Genomic DNA, 23,161 nt, shown 5'->3' on the forward strand with positions numbered 1-23,161 from the left:
ATAACGATAAATCATGCTAGGATTAAATATCTATAAAAATAATCTTTGAGTATTCATATTAAATTGCAAAATAACAATTTTTTATATTTTTTTTTGTAAATTATAATAATAAATTTTTTCAATTGGTTTTAATTTAAGTTAATCATTGATAAATTAAATATTAATTTTTGAATAATAAAAATTTAAAAAGAAAACTGAATAAGATTGTTGAAAGTAATAAATATGAAAGATAAACTATAGTTTATTTAAAATATGGAATGGAAAAATACATAACAAAATAATAATTTTTGATTATATATGTAAGATTTATAATTTAATTATATAAATAAATAGAAATTGAATCGATAGGAGATAAATTTTTTCAAATCTAATCTACCTACACTTTCAAGCATATTATGTGTTAGGTTTATAAATGTTATTCATTAAATTTTATTACTATTAATTTCCTCCTGAATTAATGTTACTTGTTTAACTCACATAAGAAATTTGCTGAGGTTAAGGTGAGGTTAAATTTAACTAGGCTATAGGAGTTGAGTTAAGTTATGCAACTGCTTATGAAGAAGTTAGAGCGCTGTTTAGTTTACTATTGTATGTACTAGGTATAGTAAGAGATATAGTTTAAGGTTATCCATTTTAATTTTATGAATTTAAAGAGGAATATTATTAATTAAGGGGGTTTATTTATAGTTGACTAGTGTTGCTTTAACCAGGAGTTATGCTTTCAGTTGAGTTATATCCATTTATGACATCAAAATTATTTTTATTTTGATAGAGGTTTATACTTATTACGTTATTAGATGCACCTGCTGATGAATATCCATTTTAGCTTGATTGAGTATTTTAATTTGTTATACCTGTGCTAATTTTTCTATTTTGGTTAGTAGGAGAGCTTAGCTTTTGGTTTTAAATCTTTTCAGCCGGGTTTTGGTTAGACACTTGTGTTTGCATCAGATCAATATCAGAATCAGAGTTAAATATGTTTGATGCTAAATTTGAGAGCATTAAATGTCTCTAGAATTCTTCTGAACGTTTTTTCTTTTGTTTATCGATTACATCTTAAACTAAATGGTTAACTTTTTTATTAGGAGACAATGACTGATATTTATTTTAATTGCCAATATTGTTTTCTTTTTCTACTAACGACTTTTAAGGAAGTCTATTTTTTAAAAAATATAAAATTATTAATTCAAAAATAAAAAATCATCTTAGAAAATAAAAAAAAATATACCCAAAAGATTTTATTCTTTGCTGTGTGAGAGATACCTGAGACTGAACCATTCCATGAGAAGGTGCTGATTGATTATACCTTTCTGATTTATAATTTTATTCTTCAAAAACACGTTTTAATCTTTCAACTGAAATTTAATCACTTTAGCTTAGTATAAATCGTTAAAACTAAGAAGAATCTAATCTCTGAATAAGGTCTTTTATTTCTTTTAATGTTTCCTAATTGACATCATTTGTTGACACAATATTGTCTAAGCGACGAATTTCCTGATAAATATTATAATTTCCCTTTTAGGTCTAGGATTAATTAGTATCTTGAACTGATTTTTCTTGTACTCCATAAATATTACTTGAATAACCTTGGTTTTGCTACTAAAATTATGAATTTAAACCACTTTTTTCTTTTTCTTTATACAAATCCACTTTTTAAGTAACGAGAGAGCTTTCTGGCGTAGAAATTTTACTATCTTTTTGGCTTGATTGCTATTAAATCCCTCTTGTGATTGATTCATTTCTTCTTTGAGAGCTGTTAGATGCAAGATTAATTGTAAATTTGCTTAATGAGGAAGATGAAGGAGTGTTGTGATTTTAATGTCCTGTTAAATAAGAAGATTGACCCTATGAATTTGTATTCTAATGCGATGGTTTTTAACTAGTATTGCTGTAGAATGAGGAAATATTTTATTATGGAGGAAGAGAATGAGGCTTTTGATGGAGAGATGATATAGTTAGAAAAGGTGTTTGAATTATTTCATTTACTGCTTAATTTGGTGAGGCTTCTTTATTAAACTCATTTGATTTTTTATTGCTTAATAAATTGTTAATATGATTGTTAAAGCTGTTACTTTTATCAGTTCCATTTATCCTTTCTAAAGATTGGCGTTTTTCGGATCCTTAGTTTTTATTTGAAGCGTAAATCTCAGGGAATTCATCAGTTTATAAAAAATCTACAAGTGAAATGTCAGGGTTATTGCCTTTTTTCTATCCAGAGCTTAAAATGTTTTGTACTTTTTTGTCTATTAAATCTCCTTTCTATTAAGGACTTTCATTTAACTAATTTGATCTGTAATTTAATTGGTTTTCAACTTATTTAGTTACTTACTCATTATTATTAAGATTGCTTTAATATACTGTTGATGCGTTTGGGAATAAATCATATTCGTTTGATGGTTTATTGTTACTGTTATAATTATTATTTGAACTTAAAAATTTTAATTTTTCATCTAAAGTTGAATGCATCATTGTGGCATTTTAAACTTGAGAGGGTTCTTCATCGTCTTTTTAAATTTTTCTAAATATGTTGATAAATTCTTTATATTCGTTTCTAGCATCTTACAATTTATTTGCTACTTATGGATTATTTGAATTGCTGCTGATATTATTGTTATTATTTGTGTTTAAGCTAATATTATTATGTTAGCTATTTAATTAGCTAACATTATTGCTTGAGGGTATAGTACTTTGTAAGCCTAATTTAGCTATTGAATTTGATTAATTATTATTGTTGGAATTGGAAGCTAAATTTGTCTTTGAAGATACTTAATTTGGTGTAATAGTTAGAGCTTGATTAATTGAAGAAGTATTATTTGGAAAAGAGGAGAGAGCACCTACAGCTCCACTACTATTGTTTTTTACTCCCTAAGCTTGTTTCTCACGATGAGTGAGCACAGATTTCCTATTTATAATAGATTAAGCTATTGAAGACGGACTTTTGTAAACAGTTGAGAGTCTTGCAGAACTTTAAGTTGGAGAAGAAAAATTTTAATAATTATTGCTTGTAGACATTTAAGAGCTTGAAGCCATCAAATTTTTGCTAGCCATCAAATTCTAATTCAAATTATTAGGTAATGCTGTAGTTGAACTGTTGATATTGGTTATACCATTGCTGTTTTAAGTTTTTGAAGTTTCTAAGTTATTATTGTTTGTGCTTTTTGCTGTTTAATTAGGGCTTTATACTCTCATTTAAGGAGAGCCTGGAGCTTATCTTTACAATCCCTAAGAAGTCATCATAGAACTCTAAGTAGTTTATGTTGGGTTTTTGGAGTTAAGAGTTGATGCCAAAGTAGTAGTTTTTTAACTTTGTTACAAATTCATAATCCCGCCAGAAGAGGCAGAAGTTACAGCTAAGGAAGACGATGCAGAAGAAGATTGTCCACTGCTTATTTAGTTTTGTTTATTTTTGAAATCGAAATAACCATTTTTTTCTGTGAAAAATTTTTTGTTGTTAGTATTCTAAGAAGATGTTGAACGTAGAGCAGTAGATTAGCTAAAACTTGCATTTATGCTACTCTGCATTTAAATTTACAATTTACTAACGCTATTATTAGGGTTAGCGTCTGAAGAAACAAATCTTTTTGCTTCTTTGTGCTTTTAATTCGTTGTATTTGAAGTATTTGTTAGGTAAATAGCACTTGAATTGCAATAAAAGGGTGCAGATGTAGCTGAATGACTAATATTCTTATTATTTGCATGTGTTTTTTATACAATTGTAGATTGATTTTACATAAAATTGTTTACGATAGGTTCTTGCTTGATGGAGTCACTTTTTGGAATCTGATTACCTTTAGATGATGAAGATGAATTTTTGATAGGCTGTGTGACTGAACACTTATTTTCAATACAATTAATACCATCTACTTGATCCTTATATTAATTCTAAGTATTCTGATCTGCCTAGCTTAGAAAGGGATTGAAATTATTTTAAAGGTTGCCATTATTCGTAACATTAGTTAGAAAGAAAGAAGTTTAGTTAAATGGACAGCTCGTCATAGAAGGCTAAGACGAAAAAGGATTAAAAACAGAATTTGGATTTTAAGGACCTACATTTTGCTTACTTACAAAAGTCTACAGCATGCTCTAATTAATCTAGTTCCCAGATACCAAATTAGAAGGAATATTTTAAGAATTGACTGAACCTGAATTGCTAGCCAAATGCATAATGACTTATTAATTTTATTAAATTATTTAATCTTTTTCTTATAACTCTTTCTGCATTTGTTTTATTTATTCTTCCATACTTTTAATTTGATGAACCTTCTCTTAAAATTAAGTTTAGAAATGCAAATGTTGTTATTTTAAATCAAGATTAGCATTTTCAAGGTCGTTTTTTTCGATTTGTAAAATTTAACATGTTTAATTCATTGTTTTAACTAATTAATCAGAGCTGCTTTACAGCACCTACACCATTTATATAGATAATTCTTATTTATTCTCTACATTTCTACGTAGAGCCTACTGCATATTTTCCAAAATATTTTAATTATTGGCCATAGTATTTTGCAGCTAGCCTATTCCTATCTGTAGCTAATTAATTTCGCTTTCGTGAGGCCATTATATCAAATTACTTTTCAGTTTTTTTAATCTCTGTTATTTTTCTTCAAGCACTTCTTCATTTTATTTTTTTAAATTATTCAAATCTTGAATAGATTACTAAATCTCCCAATTCTCTTCTAAGTTTTTAAGTATTTTTCCGCACAACTAATTCATTTCTTCAGTAACCTTTTATTAATGAACTTACTATTACTTTGTAAAATTTAATTGAGAAGGGCTCCTCTTAAATAGAATAACACTTCCATTATTAGATGTATTAGTGCAACTAATTCTCACACTTTTTCCACTACTTGAAAAGCTGTCGTTATCTTACCATCCTCCCATCTGTTGAACTACCGCAGATGTAGTGGAATCTTATTTTTGTAGGAAAAGTGAAGGAATTCCATTAGCAATAATTTAAGATCTTTTGATATCATTGTTTATTAAATTATTTTACTCCATATTTGCAGGAAAAGTATTTGGAGGATTTATATTACTATTGAATAGCTCTGAAGCTGATGATACTTAATTTGAGGATTTCTCTTTCAATAAATATAAACCACCCACTTCTTAAGCATGTTAATTTAACTAAGACTCGCAAGTAAAATTGGAATTATTTGGCATTTAATTATCGTTATTTGCTTAAACTGTTGAAGCAAGCTATTATTTCAAAAAATCTATTTCTTTTTTCATATTTTCTATTAATGTAATGTATTGCAAAGACTTTTAGGATGAAAGGCCCTAAATAGTTTTTTCGTTTTTTGTAACAACTTTTTGTATTCTACTAGCTCTTTAAGCGTACTTAAGTGTGTTAAGTGTTTCTTCTAGGGATATGAAAGCAGGGCTGACGCAAGCAATCATGTAAGTCTGAGTGTTACCACCTAGTGAATCTTTCAGTAATCTAGTTAATTTTGAGTCTCTATAAGGAACAAATGCTCCCTTTTTAGTTGTATCAGAAAGAATATTAATACAATTTCCTAGTGCTAACAGAGATTTATTGATATTAGCACCTTCCTATAATCTCAAACCTTTATTCTCAGTTACCGCCGCTCTTTCAGAACCAGCTAAATCTACTAAACACAGCTTACTGGTTAAAACAGTATATTTATTATTTTATATATTGCTTTAAAATTCTCCTTTACCTTATTATTGTTCTGATTCTTAGTTTTTATTAGTAATAGTCTACTCAAGTGTAAATGTAATTATTGCATGTGATCTAGAACTAAATTCATTTTATCCAGTAGAAGCCATTTGTCTTCTTGTATTTCCTAGGCGAATGCATTCTAAGACCTATTGCTCAGAAATAATTTCTTATTCAATCAATTCAGGAACAAAGACACCTCTAGAAGGGTCTTCAATAACCATTAAATTATCATTATTTTAAGAATCAAGTGATAACAAGTCATGTATTTATTCGTTATATATTTCTAAATAACTTAATTTCAATCTAAAAGAAACTTATTTCTGTTGCTAGTTAGGTGTGAATCTATTTTCATCACTTAATTCCTAATTGCTATCATTATAAGTATCGTTTCTCTTTGAAGAGATGTAATCTTCTTCTATATTCTACTTCTTTTCTTTCATTGATTCCATAATTTCTTTTAGAGATAGCATTATTAATCCCTTAATAGGAGAATTCATTGTAAGGTAGTTACAAATATCACCAAACATTGTGTAAGTTTTACCAGCCCCAGTCATACCATATACAAAGCATGTGCAATTAAATCCCTCAAATAAACTTAATTTGATATCTTCTTTCATAACATAATCAAAAACTTCATCATTTGAGCACTCCTCTCCAAAAGTTCTATTCATTTCAAATAATCTGTCATCTCTTACAGTTTGCGAAAAAACACTCTTATTGCTTTCACTAGAATTAATAATAACAAACTTCCTATCATCTGCAACTTAAATTATCTTACGACTTCCATTTTTACCTGACAGTTCTTTCTAATTAAGAGGTCTTACTCTCACAAATACCTACATAGTTTAATTTTTCTTTTATCGCTTTTTACTATAATTATTTCCTGCAGATTATTCTCTTAATCCAATTTATAACGACTCTATCATATGACCTCCTTCAGATCCATATCTTCTGTCTTTCTCTCCTTTACAAATATAAATTTATTTATTGAAATGAAAACAAGTAAAATATTCTAAAAGCTAATTAAAATTTTTCATCAAATCTTTCTTTAATATGCTATTATTTATTCTCTATGAATTATTTTAATTTCTTTAGTAATAACATTATCACTTTATTTTATTTGCTTTTCAATTTCTATTTCTACATTAAATTAATCGCTACTAGTTTAAATATACTAGATATACTTTAAAATTCTTTTATATGCATTATTTCTAACATTCATGCTTCATTTTTGGTATATTAGCAAGGTATCTTCTTAATAATATGCAAAACAGGCTTTTTAAAATAAAATTGTCCAAACGAATCTTTGAATACCTTAAACTTGTGAATTTGTGATTGGTTAGTTTCCCTATTTGCTTTAGTAAAGTTAGTAAGAATATAAATGCCTATTCTAAATACTTGTCCTTGAATCTAGTGATTTTAAGCGCTTTTCTCCATTTACTTAAAAACTACTAACTAAACTACTTGTAGTTTTAAGATATTGCTTTTATATTCTCTCAGGCGACTTGACCATCATTTTCTATCCTAAAATTTAAATTTCCAGATTTTAGTTTATAAATAAAATAAAATGCTATCAAAAGAAGAAATATAAAGTCAATTTACACTCTTGTTCAATAAAAACTTTAAAAATTAATGCCTTTAGAAGTTTTGAAAGTAAAACCTTTTATTCCTAATTTTTTTTAAAAGGAAATCCCAATGTTGATTGCTTTAAAATTATTTATAAAGAGAAGACTGATTAGCTAATTATTTGTTATTAACTTTGAATTCAACTAACTTTTTTCTTGTATGAAAAAGCTATATATTTTTTATTTGATTCAAATTTTTATAAGGCAAAGTATTAATTTCAATTTTTTTAATGAAAATTCTATTCGACCAATATTTTTTTAATTATTTAGTTCATTATCATTAAAAATTTAATAAAATTCATTATTGATTGATTAATTATTGGTTTTTTGATATTTTTTGTAAATTTACTGAGCAAATATATAAATAAGTTTAATTAGCAAAATATTTATAAAATAAATTTATCAAAATATACCTCTATTTATAATATTTTATCTTAATTATTTGTTAATTTATTATGATATAGCTTTATATTTATATCGAAAACTACTATTTTATTTCCCACCTAAAAATTTTATCTTTCAATAAATTATTTTCATTAATTTTATGAAAATCAAAGGAGGGCTTTGAAATAAATAATTTTAAAATAATTATTTAATTAACTAGAAGTAAATATGTTATTATTATTTTTAATTGCTTTTTTTTTATGATATCATGTAAGCTTAACCATTAAAATTAATTGATATAATAATTAAATAGAAAAAATTTTATTTATTAATAAAGTGAACATTTTAAAGCATATCTAGAAACGAAAATAAAAATTGATAGATTAATTTTAAACTCTATTTTTCAAAAAATAAATTATCCAAAATGAATTTTAGATTTTATGAATACAGAAATAAAATTTTCCTTTATTGTGTTGTTGCTAATAAATTTCTATTAGACCTTTTTTTAAATTTTCTTTAAAATTAAATTAGCAAATTGTTTTATTTAAAAAAAATATTTTTATCTTATTATAGAATATTTAATTATTTTATTTTACAACTCATCAAAATTATTAAATAATAAAAAAATAAAATTTTTTCTTTTGTTTAAGATAATAAATTTTTGAAAAATTATTTTAAATTATAAAATGAATAAGCCACTTTAAAGATAGATAATTTAGGATTATCAAAATATTTTCATAAATAAATATTAACTAAAAATTAAAATTGGATAAAGCTTATCTATTAAATGTTTTGAATGGGATTAAAATTAATATAAATAAATTTCTATTTTGAAAAGAAATTTGAAAAATTATCATTAAAAAAGAATATATATAAAATTTAATTTAAATTTAAATCTATTATACTTATTTTACATTATTTTGTTAATAATAGCATAAAATTATAGAGAGACTAATTAAATTGTTAAAATGTAAAGAAAAAAGAAAATGATAAATTTCTTTAAAAAGGATCTTGTTGGAATACTATAAAGGGGAAGAGAGAACAAAACAAATAATTTAAAGATACAATAAAATAAAGAAGAGAGAAATTATTCATTCATAAGCACTATGGAAAGGCTCCTATTGAAGAGGAAGGAGAAGCATTCAAAATGTCATTGCAGGCAAAGTCAAATAAATAAATAAGCAAAAAAAAAAAAAAAACACTCAATTAAATGTATATGAAGCCTCTTTGAAAAATAAACTAAAAAAAATGAAAATATGAATGAATGAATGTGAATTAGTAGAAAAAGAGCAATGGATGGATGTATCCAGATAGTCTTTCATTCATTTTAGAATGAAAAATGTTTTCATTTTATTTTGATTGAAAATCGGATGTATAAAATAAAGACAAGAAGAAATTAAAAATAAAGGCAAAAAGTAAGAGTCAAATTAATAAAACAAAAAAGTTAGAAATAATAAACAAAAAAGAAAATTAATAGGATATTAAAAAAAATATTAAAGTAAAAATGAGACACTTACTTACCGAAGTCAACGTACCCATCCCTGATAAGGTCACCATCACTGCTAAATAAAGAGTAGTTGAAGTCAAGGGACCCTTAGGTACCATCAAGAGAGCTTTCAGATACGCCTCTGTTGATATTCAAAAGCCTACCGCCGACAACGTTAAGTTATAAATCTGGTAAGCTTCCAGAAAGGAAAGAGCCGTCCTCCAATCTATTGCTTCTCAAATCAAGAATATGATTAGAGGTGTTACTGAAGGTTACAAATTCAAGATGAAGCTTGCCTTCGCTCACTTCCCCATTTAAGAAGCTGTTGCTAAGGATGGTTCCTCCATTGAAATTAAGCATTTCTTGGGTGAAAAGAGAATTAGAAGAATCCAAGCTCTTCCTGGTGTCAAGATCTCCAGAAAGGACGAAGAAAAGAGTAATTCATTTTTTTTTTTTTAATATTTTTTAATATAAATGTGCATGTATTCGATTAAAATACTAAGAGCTATTTCGCTGATAGCTTGCATTTTAAGATTAATTTGATTAGTCTATTTTACAGTAATTAAATTTGCTTTTCTCCTTGGTTATGCAGATATTTGGAGTAATTAATAGTCGGTCATCAATCAATTAATCAATGTGTATAAATCAACATTAAATAAGAATTTAGAAATCAAAATCAATTTAAGCACATTCTCCAGAAAAAAAGTTCCTTAATATGCTAATAATAGTATCCAAATTATAGTTTAAAACTCATACAACAGTTTAAAATAAGTGAAATTAACAAACCAAACAACTAAGCTACCCTTTAATGAATATTAAGTGCTAATACCTATCAATCAATCAGGTGCTTGTCCTTGTTCTATATTTAATGAACAAGTTAGTTCACGAAGTCATAATAGGTTGATAAAAAGAGAATGAGTTAAAATGAAGAGTAGCGAAATATTTACTGAATAGCAATAATTAGCTTAATTTAATTAAATTAGTTAATATAGGCGGCAGCAACAGCATTATCATCATTTTTAATTATATTTTTCAGGGAAATAAGCAATGAAAAGATTATATTTATATAAGCTGGCTGCAGCAAAAAACTCTTTCATTTAAGGTGTGAGTAATAAATAAATCATCCTATAAAGTAGCTCAAAGTATAATAAAGGACTGATTCGTATGAGTTTAAATTAAATGGAATTATATTGTTGGATAGAAAATTAATTTTGAATAATAACCAGATATTTTGTGAATGAACAGCAAAAAACAAAAAGACAATCAAATTAATATTAAAATAAATGAATTAATAAATAAATAAATATATTTTATTTGGTTTACTGCACAAATATTTACAATAAATAAATAAAATAATAATTCTTACAATCATTTCTAACAACATATCTTTATCAATTATTATAGATACCCTCACCCTCTAAGGTATTGACTTGAACAACGTCTCCCAAACTTGCGCTCTCATCCACCAATCTTGTTTGGTCAAAGAAAAGGATATCAGACAATTCTTGGACGGTATTTACGTTTCTGATAAGAGACTCGCCATGAACGAGTGATTTAATAAATCTACTATAAAATATATACTAAAATTTGATGTTATTATTGCAAACATTTTAATTTGTATAAATATAAATTTTTGTAAATCAAATTATTTAAATTTTAACTTGATATATCTACATATATTTAATTTGATTGCTAAACTCTCCTTAAAATCATCTCAAACTCTTAAATATTTATAAATAAATAAATAAAAAACAAACAAACAAATACGATTTCCTCAAATCAAAATTAAAAAAAAATAAATCAAAAATAAAATTAAATTTTTCTTCTTCGGTCTTTGTAAATTTGTATGCTAAAATAGATAGCATTGCTTAATTTAAATATCATACATTAGTGCTTATTTTATATTTATTTTTAGAAGAAAATAACCAGTTTAATCTAAATTCTATCTCATGTACTCCATTACTAACCAAGATCTTTAATATTTTTTTTAATAAATTTAGATTAAATAATTATTTTAATCATCAATTTTTAAATCTCAAAATTAATTTGAATAGTTAATGAAAAATTTATTTGATTTGAAAACATTAAATTTAGTTTTCTAAATATAATTTTTTAAATAAGTAAATAAATAATACTCCAATTCCAATAATGTAAAAAAATATTTTAATTATTTTATTTTGATTTAATTTTAAGTCATTAATTCATAAAAAAAAAAACAATTAAATGTAAGAATTTCATAAATAATTTTTAGTATTTTTAAATAGCTAATAAAATAATAATAAATATCATTCTTTTAAATTTAAATAAATTTCAAGGAATATAAATATATAAATTATTTTTAAGTTATTTTACAAATTGTAAATAATTTTTGTTAAGTTAACAAAATCCTTATAAATAACCTTTTGATGATAAAAGAAATTTACTCCCAAATTCATAAACTATTTAATTTTTTAGAAATTAAATTATTTTAAATGAAATGGATTAAATTTTTAATTTTAACATTTTTTGAACTATCAATTAGTTAATTAGCCTATATAAAAGGTAAGTGCTTTGGAGAAAGTTGGTTTTTTTGTTTGTTTTTATGTTTAGCTAACCAAAAAATTTAGTTATTATTCTTCTAATTTTAGTTATTAATTATGTATTCTTGTATCTTAATTTTTTCAAAAATTATTTGCCCTTTTTCAATTTTATTCAATCATAAATAACATTTTTTTCTTATAAATTCATTTTTGATTTTATCAATAAAATGTTCAAAAAAAGAGCATCAATGAATGAATGATTAAAAATATTTATAATAAAAATAATGAAAATTTATACAATAATTTGAAATACTTTATTCTCCTTTATAGCTTTACAAGATATATTCTAATATATATCAATATATTTATGAATCAAAATTAATAACCATAAAAAATATTTGAGCATAATATATTAATTTAGTATTTTTAAAAACAATTTTATTTTTATTACCTTAATATTCTGTTTATTATGCCAAGAAAATTAGCTGTGTTTAATTTACTTATGTTCTAAATATACAGTAGTAGGCATTTTTAAAAGCAAAAAAGGAATTGCCTAGATAGTGAGGCAATATGCTATTTAAATACATTTTAAAAATTTAAAACATTGCTATTATTAAATTTAAAATAAATTCTAAAAATTTAAATTTATAGAGATGATTCACAATTTAATTTATTTCAAATTTTTATTATTTGGCATTATAAAAAATTTAGATTTTCTTCTTTAACTTAATTCAATAAATAAATTTATTAAATTTTTATTATAATAAATAAAATAATCTAAAATAATTGTTGCTCAGTTTATATAGTTGTTTATTTTTTTATGTGATTAAGTTTAAAATATTTTTGAAATATTTTGATATGATTTGAATTTATGATATTGTTAACAACATGAATTGATTTGCTTGTTATCTCAATAAATTAAGTTTTGTTTTTTTGTTAATCAATTAATTATCTTACAAAATCTGTTTTCTATGTTTTCTTTTTTTAAATTTTTATAAAAAAAGAAATCAATTTAAATTAAAAATTTCTCATATTTTCAAAACTGTATCATTAATTCAGAATAAATAAATAAAAAAAACAGATTCTTTTTTTTATCATACGAAATCTTAATATAAAGTAAACAAGAAAAAGAAGATAAAGGATCAATAGCTCGATCAAACCAATAGTAGAATAAATTGATAGCTTCAAAAAGTAAATTTGAATTAAAATGACAGTTTTATAGTTAGATAACTTAAGATATAAAGGATTAATGATTTCATTAATAAAGCAATTTATTCATAATAATAAATGTGATAAAGTAGATTATTTGATGTAATGAGATCGAAAAGGCACAAATAATTGAAAATTCATTTATTATTACAAATAGAGAATATCTTAACACATTTTTGAATATTGAAATGGTTTTGAATAAAATAATAAATTTATAATTACATAAAAGATGAATACTACACAGTCTTAATTCGATGCCCAATAAACATAGTTCTAACAGTAAGCAAACACATCCAAGTATAATTTCGAAGGCGTGAAATAAAATGTAATTTTTTTTTACCATATTTCATTTACTGCTTAAAAGCCAGTTTTGTTGTTTAATTAGGATATATGAAAATCATAAACATGCATGTTTCTTTGCTTTTCATTTTATTTATCTTTAAAATACAAGACTCCATTTAATTTCAAGATACTATTTATTACTACTATTATTAAAAGTTATATTTTATAAAATATTTCTTCTAAAAAATAGCCTCCTCCAACAGGATATGCACAGCTTTAATCCAGAAGAGGTCCTGGTCCCACAAGGTCTGGCCCAACTGGAGCTGATCGTCCCATGACTTCTATTAAAGCAGTTGTTAGAAATCCACAAAGCTAGGAATAAAAATAAGTAAAAATAGACAAGGTACCTGACTAATCTCCTGAAAGCAACTTTAAGTAGTAAGAAAAGGAAATAAATTAGTTATTAGAAGCTTCAGCTTTAGCTAAAATTAAAGGAAATTTAAGCGAAGCCCTTGAAAAAGCTAAAGATGCTGTCAACAAAGAGAAACTTTTGAGAAGGTAAAAAGAAAATATGAATTAAGCAGATTCAATAAATATTGAATTAAGTTTCACTGTTGCCTATAATCTTGCTAACTAGTTGTAAGCAAATGGCATTTATTAAGAAGCACTTCAAAAATATTCTGATATAATTAAGAGTAAAATTTATCCTTAGGCATATAAACTGAGAGTAAATATGGGTAATATATACTTTTAGTAGGAAAAATATAGTGCTGCCATAAAAATGTATAAAATGGTCTACGATTGGCTGCCTCCTACTTCAAAAGAAATGCGTTTCTAAGTACTTAAAAATATAGGACACGCATATGTTAAGGAAGGAAAATTTGATGTAAATTAAAATATTTTGTTTATTCTGAAAAAATTATCTTAAATACTTTCAAAGCTTTTCAAATATTTGAAATTACTAAGTTTCACAAAAATAAATCAAATAAATAAAAAATTTTTTAATGCAATTTTCCACTTTTATTATTTTTTTTTTTTGAAAAATTAGCTAAATAATAACAAACAAGTTATTAATTTCATAAATTTTGTAACATTCATTGATAAAAAGGATACTAATATTAAATTAACAAGCAAAAACACACACAAACATTTAATTAATTCAACCATTTCAAACAAAATTTTTTTCTTTAATTTTAGAAAAAATATAAAATTTTAATTTAAAAAAAGGATGCAATCAACACTTATGAGACTATTATGAAAGGAAATCCTGATTTCTAGACTGCATTTAATTTACTTCTTTGTCTTTACGATTAAGGTGATAAGCTAAGAATGAAGGATTGTTTTTCTTCAATGTTAGGAATTGAAATCCCTGGCTACACTGAAAATGAAGAAGAAGAAATGAATTAAGAATCTGCCTTCAATGATCCTTTGAGAGAAGAAATCAAGGAAAAAAAGAGAATAGCTATTGACATCTTGGTTAAAAGTGCTAAACTTATTGCTCCAGTAATAGAAGAAGACATTATTGATGGATATGATTGGATTATTGAAACTTTAAAGGAGTCTTATTTCCCTGAAGTTTAAGCAGAAGTAGAAATTTGCAAGGCTATGGCATATTTAAAATCTAAAAATATGGACAAGTCTATTGAAACTCTAAAATCTTTTGAAAGAAAAGATAAAATTATGATGGGTAGAGTTGCTACTAACATTTCTTTCCTTTATTTCTTAGAAAATGACTTCAAAAATGCAGAGAAATATGCTGACGTTGCTATTAACTATGATAGATTTAATCCAAAAGCTTTAGTCAATAGAGGTAACTGTTTACTCGTTAAAAATGAATTTTTACGTTCAAAAGAGCAGTACTTAGAAGCTATTGGTGTTGAAGCCGACTGCATTGAAGCCCTTTACAATCTTGCTTTTGTAAATAAAAAATTAAACATGTTCAATGAAGCTTTATAGGTAAATCTTAACAAATTTGTATTTATTGTTAAAAAGAATTAAAAAAATTATAGGCATTAGAAAAACTATAAACTATTATATCTACACCAGAAGTTGTTTATTAGATGGCCAGTATTCATGAATTGATGGGCTAAACTAAATAAGCTTTAAAATGGTACTAAGTCTTACTTACCAAGGTTCCTACCGATCCCAATATCCTTGCCCGTGTTGGTAACATATTTGCTAGGGTAAATTACAATATATTTAAAGAAAAATATAAATTTAAAATTTAAATTCATTAATTCAATTCAGGAAGATGATGAAACTCAAGCTCTCCATTACTACTCTGAATCATATAAATATTTACCTACAAATATTGAAACTATTGGATGGTTAGGTATCTATTATGTTAAATAAGAATATTATGAAAGAGCTTGTCACTTCTTTGAAAGAGCTTCATAAATTTAACCTAAAGAAATTAAGTGGAGATTGATGGTTGCTTCTTGCTACAGAAGAATGGGCTCATATCAAAAAGCTCTTAAAATATACGAAGAAATATATCAAGATGAACCTCGTAACGTTGAATGTAAATAATGATTTTTTTTTCAAAAAGAAAAAAATTTATAATGTAATTTAAATAAAAAAGGTCTTAAATTCCTCACTTAATTATGCAAAGAAATGGGATTACCCTATGAACAATATGCATCAGAATTAAGAAAGTTAGAGGCAGAAGAGTATGCTGTTAACTATCAAATTGTAATTTTTTACAAACTTTTTTTTTAAATTTTTAATTTAATTATTTAACTTAAAAAGGAACCTTAAGGTGGTTATGATCCAAATAATGGAGGATATGATCCTTATGGTACTGGCTAAAGTGGTAATTAAGAAATCGACATAACTTCTCAAACAAGGTAGCAAACAATTCATTTTTATTAGTTAAAATTTTAATTAAAAATATAATTTAAAATAGACGTGGAGTTGTAGCTAGACCATAACAATAAGTGCAACAATAAATCTAAAATGAAGATGACTGGGGTGCAGATGATCTTGGAGATGGATTAATGCCAGTTTGAACAATTTTCTTAGCTGAAAAACAGGGCAAAATATAATTAACATATAATAAATATATATTTTTTTAGTAAATAATTAATTAATATAATTCTATGTTTCTACTTTTTAAAAGCGATAAAATTAATTATATATAATCAATCATAAATTACCTTTAAATTAAATTAATTAAATTTTATTCCTTGCGCATCTAAAAATTGTAATTAAAATTACCAAAGCTCACATATATCGCTATATTAATGTTTCAACATTTGATAATAAAAATTCTCTTTCTTTTTAATGTCTTTTAAACATAATTATTTTGAATGAATTTTTATATTATCCTTTTTAATTAAATGTACATAAAAAATTGGCATTCCGTTAGTTTTAACATTAGATTTTATATGACCCACTTTTTGTAGAATAAATTAATTAAACTATCTTATTGATTAGAGCAATTTAGCAAAAAAAATTAAAGCAAATATAATGAATCAAACATAAAATAAAGTATAAAATAAGGTTAAATTCAGTATCAATAATTTAAATGGTATTGGGAGAAGGTAGTCATTTAATTATAAATTTCTTTTGGGCAATTAAGATGGCTTAGAAGATGAAGATTTCAAAAGATACAAAAAATTCTAAGCACCCATACTCAAATAAGAATTCGAAAATTATCAAATAATAGAGTTCAAAAGTTTAAATATTTATAAACAATAACAAATACTTGCTCAGTAGAGAAAAATAAGCGAATTCATACCTTCAGAAGTAAGATGATAAGATAAAATTAAGACTGTAAATTTTGTATTTAAATATATAGCTTAAAAACATTCTTGATGACCTTATTATGGCAAATAAGTATAAGGAGTAAGAAAAGGTATCATTGTAATAGAATTTGGACCATTTAAAAAATTTGCAAGAGGATGAAAATGAAGAAAAGGATTCTTGCTTTAACTTTGATAAAAGCAAGTCGTTGGGATCTCTTCTTTTTTCAGATAAGAGTTCACAATCGCTTTTTCAGAATCTGAATGAAGTAGGCTTATTGAATGTTAGTAGAAGTATTAAACATTAGTAATATAATTGTCATTAAAAATACATTTAAGTTGAAAAACCAGAAGAAAAAATAAAACCTACCAAGTAAGAATTAAAGGATCAGTTAATAAATTTAAAGTAGTCCATAGAAAGAATTCAAATATTGTAAGAGAGAGAAATAAGCATCCAAGAATCATATCAGAAAGATTTTTTAAGACTAGATAATTCATTAAAAACAAATGAGAAAAGATTAGATAAATTATAATAAGAATAAAGATTTTTTGAAATTAACTTAGAAAATTTTGATAATATTAATCCTAAGTTGCTTCAAAATTTGGTAATTAAAACTAAAAAATCATTTTTAAATTATTTTCATTTTAAAAATTTAGAATCAATCAGAAAGTGAACTAAAAAAAATGAAAAAAGTACAAAAAAAAATGGCTGAACTTGAAAAACACAATATTGACTATAAAGAAGCAAGTCAAAATTTAATTAAAAAAGAAATAGAAAAGGAATAAGAAAAAATATTGAGATTGAGATTTGTCATATAACAAAAAACATTATAAAATGAAAGGCTGATGAAGGAAATTGAGCATTTAGATTAGAAAGAACAATAATTTAAAGAAAGATAAAATTAGTAGTTAACACTATTTTAATATTTGAAATGTTTTTCTAAGATTCATTAATATTTTATGAATACTAAACTAAATGAACACTAAGTTGTTAAACTAATATAAAAAGAATTTAAAAGCTCAAAACATTTTTAAGAAAGAATAAAATCTAAAAAATCAAAATTACTTGGTAATAAAAATCCATCCATACATAAGCTAATTAAAAAAAAGAGCAAAAAGTCTATTAATGATAATCATAATAGCATTTCTATGAAAAAAATTAAAGCCTATAAAAAAAGGTAAAGTTCTTTAAGGTTTAATATTTCTATGCAAGATATACCATAGTCCAATGCTATCTTAAAAAAAAAATATAATCTGAATAAAAAAAATCCATCACTCTAAGAGTTAGACTCTGAAGATGAGTCGAGCAGCTGTTCAAAAATATTTTCAGGAGAGTCATCTAAATCAGAAATAGATGATATGTTCAATATTAAACTTAATAAAAAATTAGAATAAAACTCCTTAGTTATATATGATGATTTTTTTGATTTTTAAGCTATTAAAAGTTAAGGTGAACCATTAATCGTGACTAATGCTAATTTACAATAAGTAATTAAAGAATTTGAGTCATTAGTAGACAACGACCTAGAAGCTTTTTCAAAATAAGCAATAAATGTCTATAATAGAATATTTATACAAAATAGGTCTTTGAATTCTTAATACGAGATATTAAGCAACAATGTAATTTCTTAATTCATTCATTATAATATTTAATAAAACCCAGCCAATCAAAAATATTTATTTAAAAAATTTCGTTATTTTTCAATATTATAATAAATAAAAAATAAGTTTATAAATTTAATTAAATTTGATAATCTCAAAATTTAAACTAACAAGCAAGATTAATAATAAATTATTTGCAATTTAATTTAAAATACTTTAAAGAATTTAGTAAAAATGTTTATAATTTAATGAGTTAATATTTTCAAAAAATATTTTAGGTTTACAAAAAGAAGCATATAGTAGAGTTTTTAAATAAAGAGCTTCAAAGATAAAAGCAAGAAGATTTGATCAGATTAGAAGCTATTCAAAATATGTAATAAATTATTGACAGCTAATAAGTATCTATGGATTCAGGTATTATTAAGTTGAAGCAGTAAAACGTAGCATATGACAACAGTACCTTAGATCTATAATCTTTTAGTTAAATTAAGCTTCCATCTCCACATGATAATTATCAGTAACCAACTAGATAAAATATATATGAGCAATCTAAGTAATAAGAAAAAAATAATGATTTTTTAACTGTGAATGAAGTTAATTTCAATCAAAAAAATTATCAAAGTGAACTGATTAGAATAGCAGAAAAGAATTAAATTTATGAAAGATTCGCGTTGTCAATTTACTACTTTTTAAATGAATATTCTTATAGGTAAAAAATACATTTTTTTGTTTGTTTGATATATTCTAAATTCTAATTTGATCCCTAAAAATAATTATTTTTTTTAACAGAGTTTGTCAAACCACAAAGCTTTTGATTGTCAATTCAGGGCTTGTTCCACACCATGTCTAGGTTAAATTTAGAAATCTTTCTTAAATTTTAGGAAAAAAGCATATGAAATTATTTATTCCAAATTACAGAAGCGAAGGAGATGATATGTATAATTAAGTAAACAGTGAATAAAATAATTAAAAGCTTGGAATGTTTGGATAAAATAAAATCAACCAAATCTTCATTTCGGATTTAATTAACTTAAAAAGCTCTTCTATTTCTACTCAGTTTGATATTCAGAGTTCAATGAGATTAATAAAAGGATTACCCAAAGGAGAATAAAATAATTAGCTTTTAAATTTAACATAAAGTAAATTTAGTAGAAGGTAATCTATTAAAAAAGCATTTGAAAATCTAGAAAATTAATAAAACAAAGAATCATTATTTACTGAATTAAACACTGAAGATAAAAAAAGTACATTTAGCTTTAATAAAAAAAACGAAAATAATGAATAAGAAAATAAATAAACTGTTAGATGCACAACTCCTACTGACAGAAATAGGAAAAAATTAGATGATCCAAACGATTCACCTCCATAAAAATAAGATAAAAATCAAAAATTTTCAAGGCGTAATACTAAAAATAAAACTCTTATTTATCCCAAGCCAAACTAGCCATAATAAAATACTACACCTTAGAGCAAAGTTTAGATTTTACCTGATGATTTGAAATATGAAATTGATATGCCTGAATGGAATCAAATTGTTAGCTTACAAAAATTATCTGAAATAGCTTAAGATAATACCAGCATACTCTTTGAGCTTGATTCTCTATAGTTGGTCTACAATACAATTAAGTCTGATAGGTTTGTGGGATATTTTTTAAATTAAGAAAAACTTATTGAATATTTTAAGGTTATTTCTTCATCACTGACAAACTAAGCTAATAAAAGAAGATTGAGCATAAAATAAAATATGTATTAAGATAAGATAGAAGAAATTTAGGAAGAAAACATAGAAATTAGAAGTAGGTCAACAAGCTATAAAATACAAGGAGAAAAATAATTTAAATATTTTCAAAATAAAAAAAATTAATAGAATAATTAGCATGATTTAACATTTTATATGTAAGATTAAAAAGAGAAAGTTAATAAATTAAAACTAAATGAGAAAATTATTGAAAATTTCTATCTTCTCAAAAACTTTGCTCACTAAGAATGTATCTCACACATAAAGTTAATCATACAAACCTTAAAGGAACTTTTTTACTCTATTTAAATCCAAAAAAGAAAAAGTAAATAATTTATTGCTTCATTAAATATTTCCTTTCATCATATAAAGCTATATTTTTGGAAACATTTAAAAAAGATTTATCTTACACTTTAAAATTGAATTTTTTTTTGATTTGCAGCAAAATAATTTGATTATAACTTTCTAATTTTATTACTATCTACATAATTATTTACTTACTAATTAACTAACTAACTTGATTACTTATTTATTTAATGACTGACTGACTTAATTATTCAAAAAATTTGGAGAATAAAAGCTCTATCAAATAAACAAATTTTTTAAATAAAAAGCATTTAAATTCTTTATAATTCTATTTAAAAGTGAATAGGTTTAACTTGAAATAAAAAAATTTTCTTTATTTGATAAATAGCTAAAATATCATAAATAGTTTAAGCAGTTGGGTAATATAAAAAATATAATTTTCTTACTCATTAATTAAAAAAGATTTCGAAAATAGCCATTCAATCTTTAATATTTCAAAAAATTAAATATTTAATTCTTATTATTTTTGAAAAAATCTGTTTAAAAAATGTGAAAAAATAAAAATAAAATAACTATTTTTATAACAAAAGTTAGTAATGTAAACTCTTCAAAAATAAATGAGAAGGAATAAAAGGTGAACTCTCCTTCACAGTCTTAGAAAAGATAAGAGCAATAAACATTCAAGAATATTCACTGCAACAATAAGTTTATTCAGACTCAAATTAACAATGCAAGCAAGAAGATTCATTAATATTTAAATTCCGATTAATAAAAAGAATTTAATGAAAGATAATCTAACTTTTTTGAATTTCCTGAGTAAAATTATTAAGTTAAGTTAAATGATTTATTTACATTTTTTAAATAATATTTAAATAGAACATTAGAATAAAATAAATAAGCAGAGGAATATATCACTTTCATAAAAAATGCATAAGCTTTAAATCACGAAAGCAAGAATAAAAATTTGACTGAAAAAAAAATAAAACAATTAGTCAGAAAAACTGAAATATCCAAACCCCTAAAAAAAATAAAATTGATTTAACTAGCTTTAATGCCTTTAATTAAAAAACATGTTAATAAGTTAATATCTGAAGATGTTTAAATGGAAGAATAGAGATCATAACTTAAGTAAATGATGTCATAGTATAAAAAGGCTAAAGAAAAATTGAAAGAATAAATAAAAGAAAACGAGAAAACTAAAGCAGATTTAGAACTAAGTAGATTGGATAAGATTTAAAGTGCTTAAAAAAAATAATTTCCATAACACCTTTATAGAAATGTATCAAACGAAAGATATCCAACAGTAAAATTAACTCTTCAGAATTCTTAGGTGATCAGTAGAATAGATAAGCGTATTTTTTTTACTTAAAAAGTTAAATTGTAAATAAAATTATATTTAAAGTTAATACTAAACATCCTGCAATGAAGAGATCAACCTCACAAGAAAATATATTATATGATGGCGTTAATTCTATTTTAAGAATTGTAAGGGAAAAGAAGAATGTCTTAAAAACTTTAGCTCCTTTAAGTAAATAAAATTTTTATTATTATTTCAATCTTCAAAATTATAAGCATTTGAAAGAATTAAACAAATTTGCAATCTAATAAGCATTTTAAATGTTAAGTAATTAATTATTTATTTATAAGAAAAAGATTAATAAAATACTGACCATTCTAGCAGTTCATCTGGATCATCTAATTTTTCTGAAAATGAGGAAAAAGATATTAATATGAGAAAATTTCATAACTAGAAAATTAATTAACCCTAAAAAATAGAATTAAATGAAATTAAAGATAATCATTTTTATCTCAAGGCTAAGTATAAATGCTCTATTTAAAATCGTTTACTAGTACCTCTATCCCTAAATATTAATAGTAACCGAGTATATTCTAATAGTAACAGTATAGATATTAAAGCAAAAAATAATCCTTTCTAAAGAAATCCTTTAGATGCTTTTTTTACAAGCCAGTAGTCTTCACCAAAATCAAATATCAGTAATAAATAATAAATAAATGAATAGAGGTTTAGTATTAATGAAAGCGAAAAGTATAACTCTAAAAGCAGCACATTCTATGATAAATCAACAAACTCAATTATTTTCAATCAATCTAAAATTTAGTAAATGGCAGGTAGTAAAAAAAATATACAAAAACTACCCAATAATTTATCATTTTAGATGCTTTTTAAAACATATTGCAAGGAAAAAACTGTAACTAATAATATGTCAAAATATTTTCCTAATATACCAAAATGAATCAATATCTGATTATGTAAAATTAAATAATTGAAATAATACAATATTTAATTAAGATAGAATTAAATTTAAAACTGTTTTATACTTGAAATAATTATTTATAATATTATTATCACTAACTAACTTCTATATCATAAATTATGGATTTTATTTTTTAAAGTTAACTAATTTGAATTCTAAATTAATTTGCTCAATTATTTGTTTTAATTTAAAAAAAAAAATCATATTTTTTATTTTTGCTTTTTACACATATTATCAATAAATTAAAAAGATTAATTTTATTTCTAAAAAAATTATTAATTAGTTCACTAAAACTAAATATTTATATTTAA

At 23.7% G+C, this 23,161-nt stretch overlaps 4 protein-coding genes across 4 annotated transcripts; 3 read left to right on the forward strand and 1 right to left on the reverse strand. All coding sequences in view use genetic code 6, as the record gives it.

The window, feature by feature from the left end:
* Positions 1-384: 384 nt before the first annotated feature.
* On the reverse strand, positions 385-7,196 carry TTHERM_01142740 (kinesin motor catalytic domain protein; the record flags this gene model as incomplete). Its single annotated transcript, XM_001030103.3, has 3 exons — positions 385-1,156; positions 1,229-6,644; positions 6,995-7,196. 3 exons carry the CDS (start codon positions 7,194-7,196, stop codon positions 385-387), a joined length of 6,390 nt encoding a protein of 2,129 aa, XP_001030103.2.
* Positions 7,197-9,193: 1,997 nt separating this feature from the next.
* Positions 9,194-10,728, forward strand: TTHERM_01142730 (60S ribosomal protein L9; the record flags this gene model as incomplete). The annotated part of the gene is made up of 2 exons (XM_001030102.3): positions 9,194-9,611; positions 10,580-10,728. 2 exons carry the CDS (start codon positions 9,194-9,196, stop codon positions 10,726-10,728), a joined length of 567 nt encoding a protein of 188 aa, XP_001030102.1.
* A 2,404-nt stretch (positions 10,729-13,132) lies between these two features.
* Positions 13,133-16,193, forward strand: TTHERM_01142720 (tetratricopeptide repeat protein; the record flags this gene model as incomplete). The annotated part of the gene is made up of 8 exons (XM_001030101.3): positions 13,133-13,228; positions 13,436-14,071; positions 14,413-15,141; positions 15,195-15,368; positions 15,433-15,706; positions 15,767-15,876; positions 15,934-16,031; positions 16,091-16,193. The coding sequence occupies 8 exons, from the start codon at positions 13,133-13,135 to the stop codon at positions 16,191-16,193; spliced, it is 2,220 nt and encodes a 739-aa protein (XP_001030101.2).
* Positions 16,194-18,663: 2,470 nt separating this feature from the next.
* On the forward strand, positions 18,664-22,846 carry TTHERM_01142710 (hypothetical protein). Its single transcript, XM_001030100.2, has 6 exons — positions 18,664-19,239; positions 19,320-20,593; positions 21,165-21,390; positions 21,451-21,926; positions 21,977-22,102; positions 22,222-22,846. Exons 1-6 carry the CDS (start codon positions 18,779-18,781, stop codon positions 22,827-22,829), a joined length of 3,171 nt encoding a protein of 1,056 aa, XP_001030100.2. The 5' UTR covers positions 18,664-18,778; the 3' UTR covers positions 22,830-22,846.
* Positions 22,847-23,161: the final 315 nt, after the last annotated feature.

This window comes from Tetrahymena thermophila (assembly GCF_000189635.1).
Source record: "Tetrahymena thermophila SB210 genomic scaffold scf_8254659, whole genome shotgun sequence".
NCBI lineage: Eukaryota > Ciliophora > Oligohymenophorea > Hymenostomatida > Tetrahymenidae > Tetrahymena > Tetrahymena thermophila.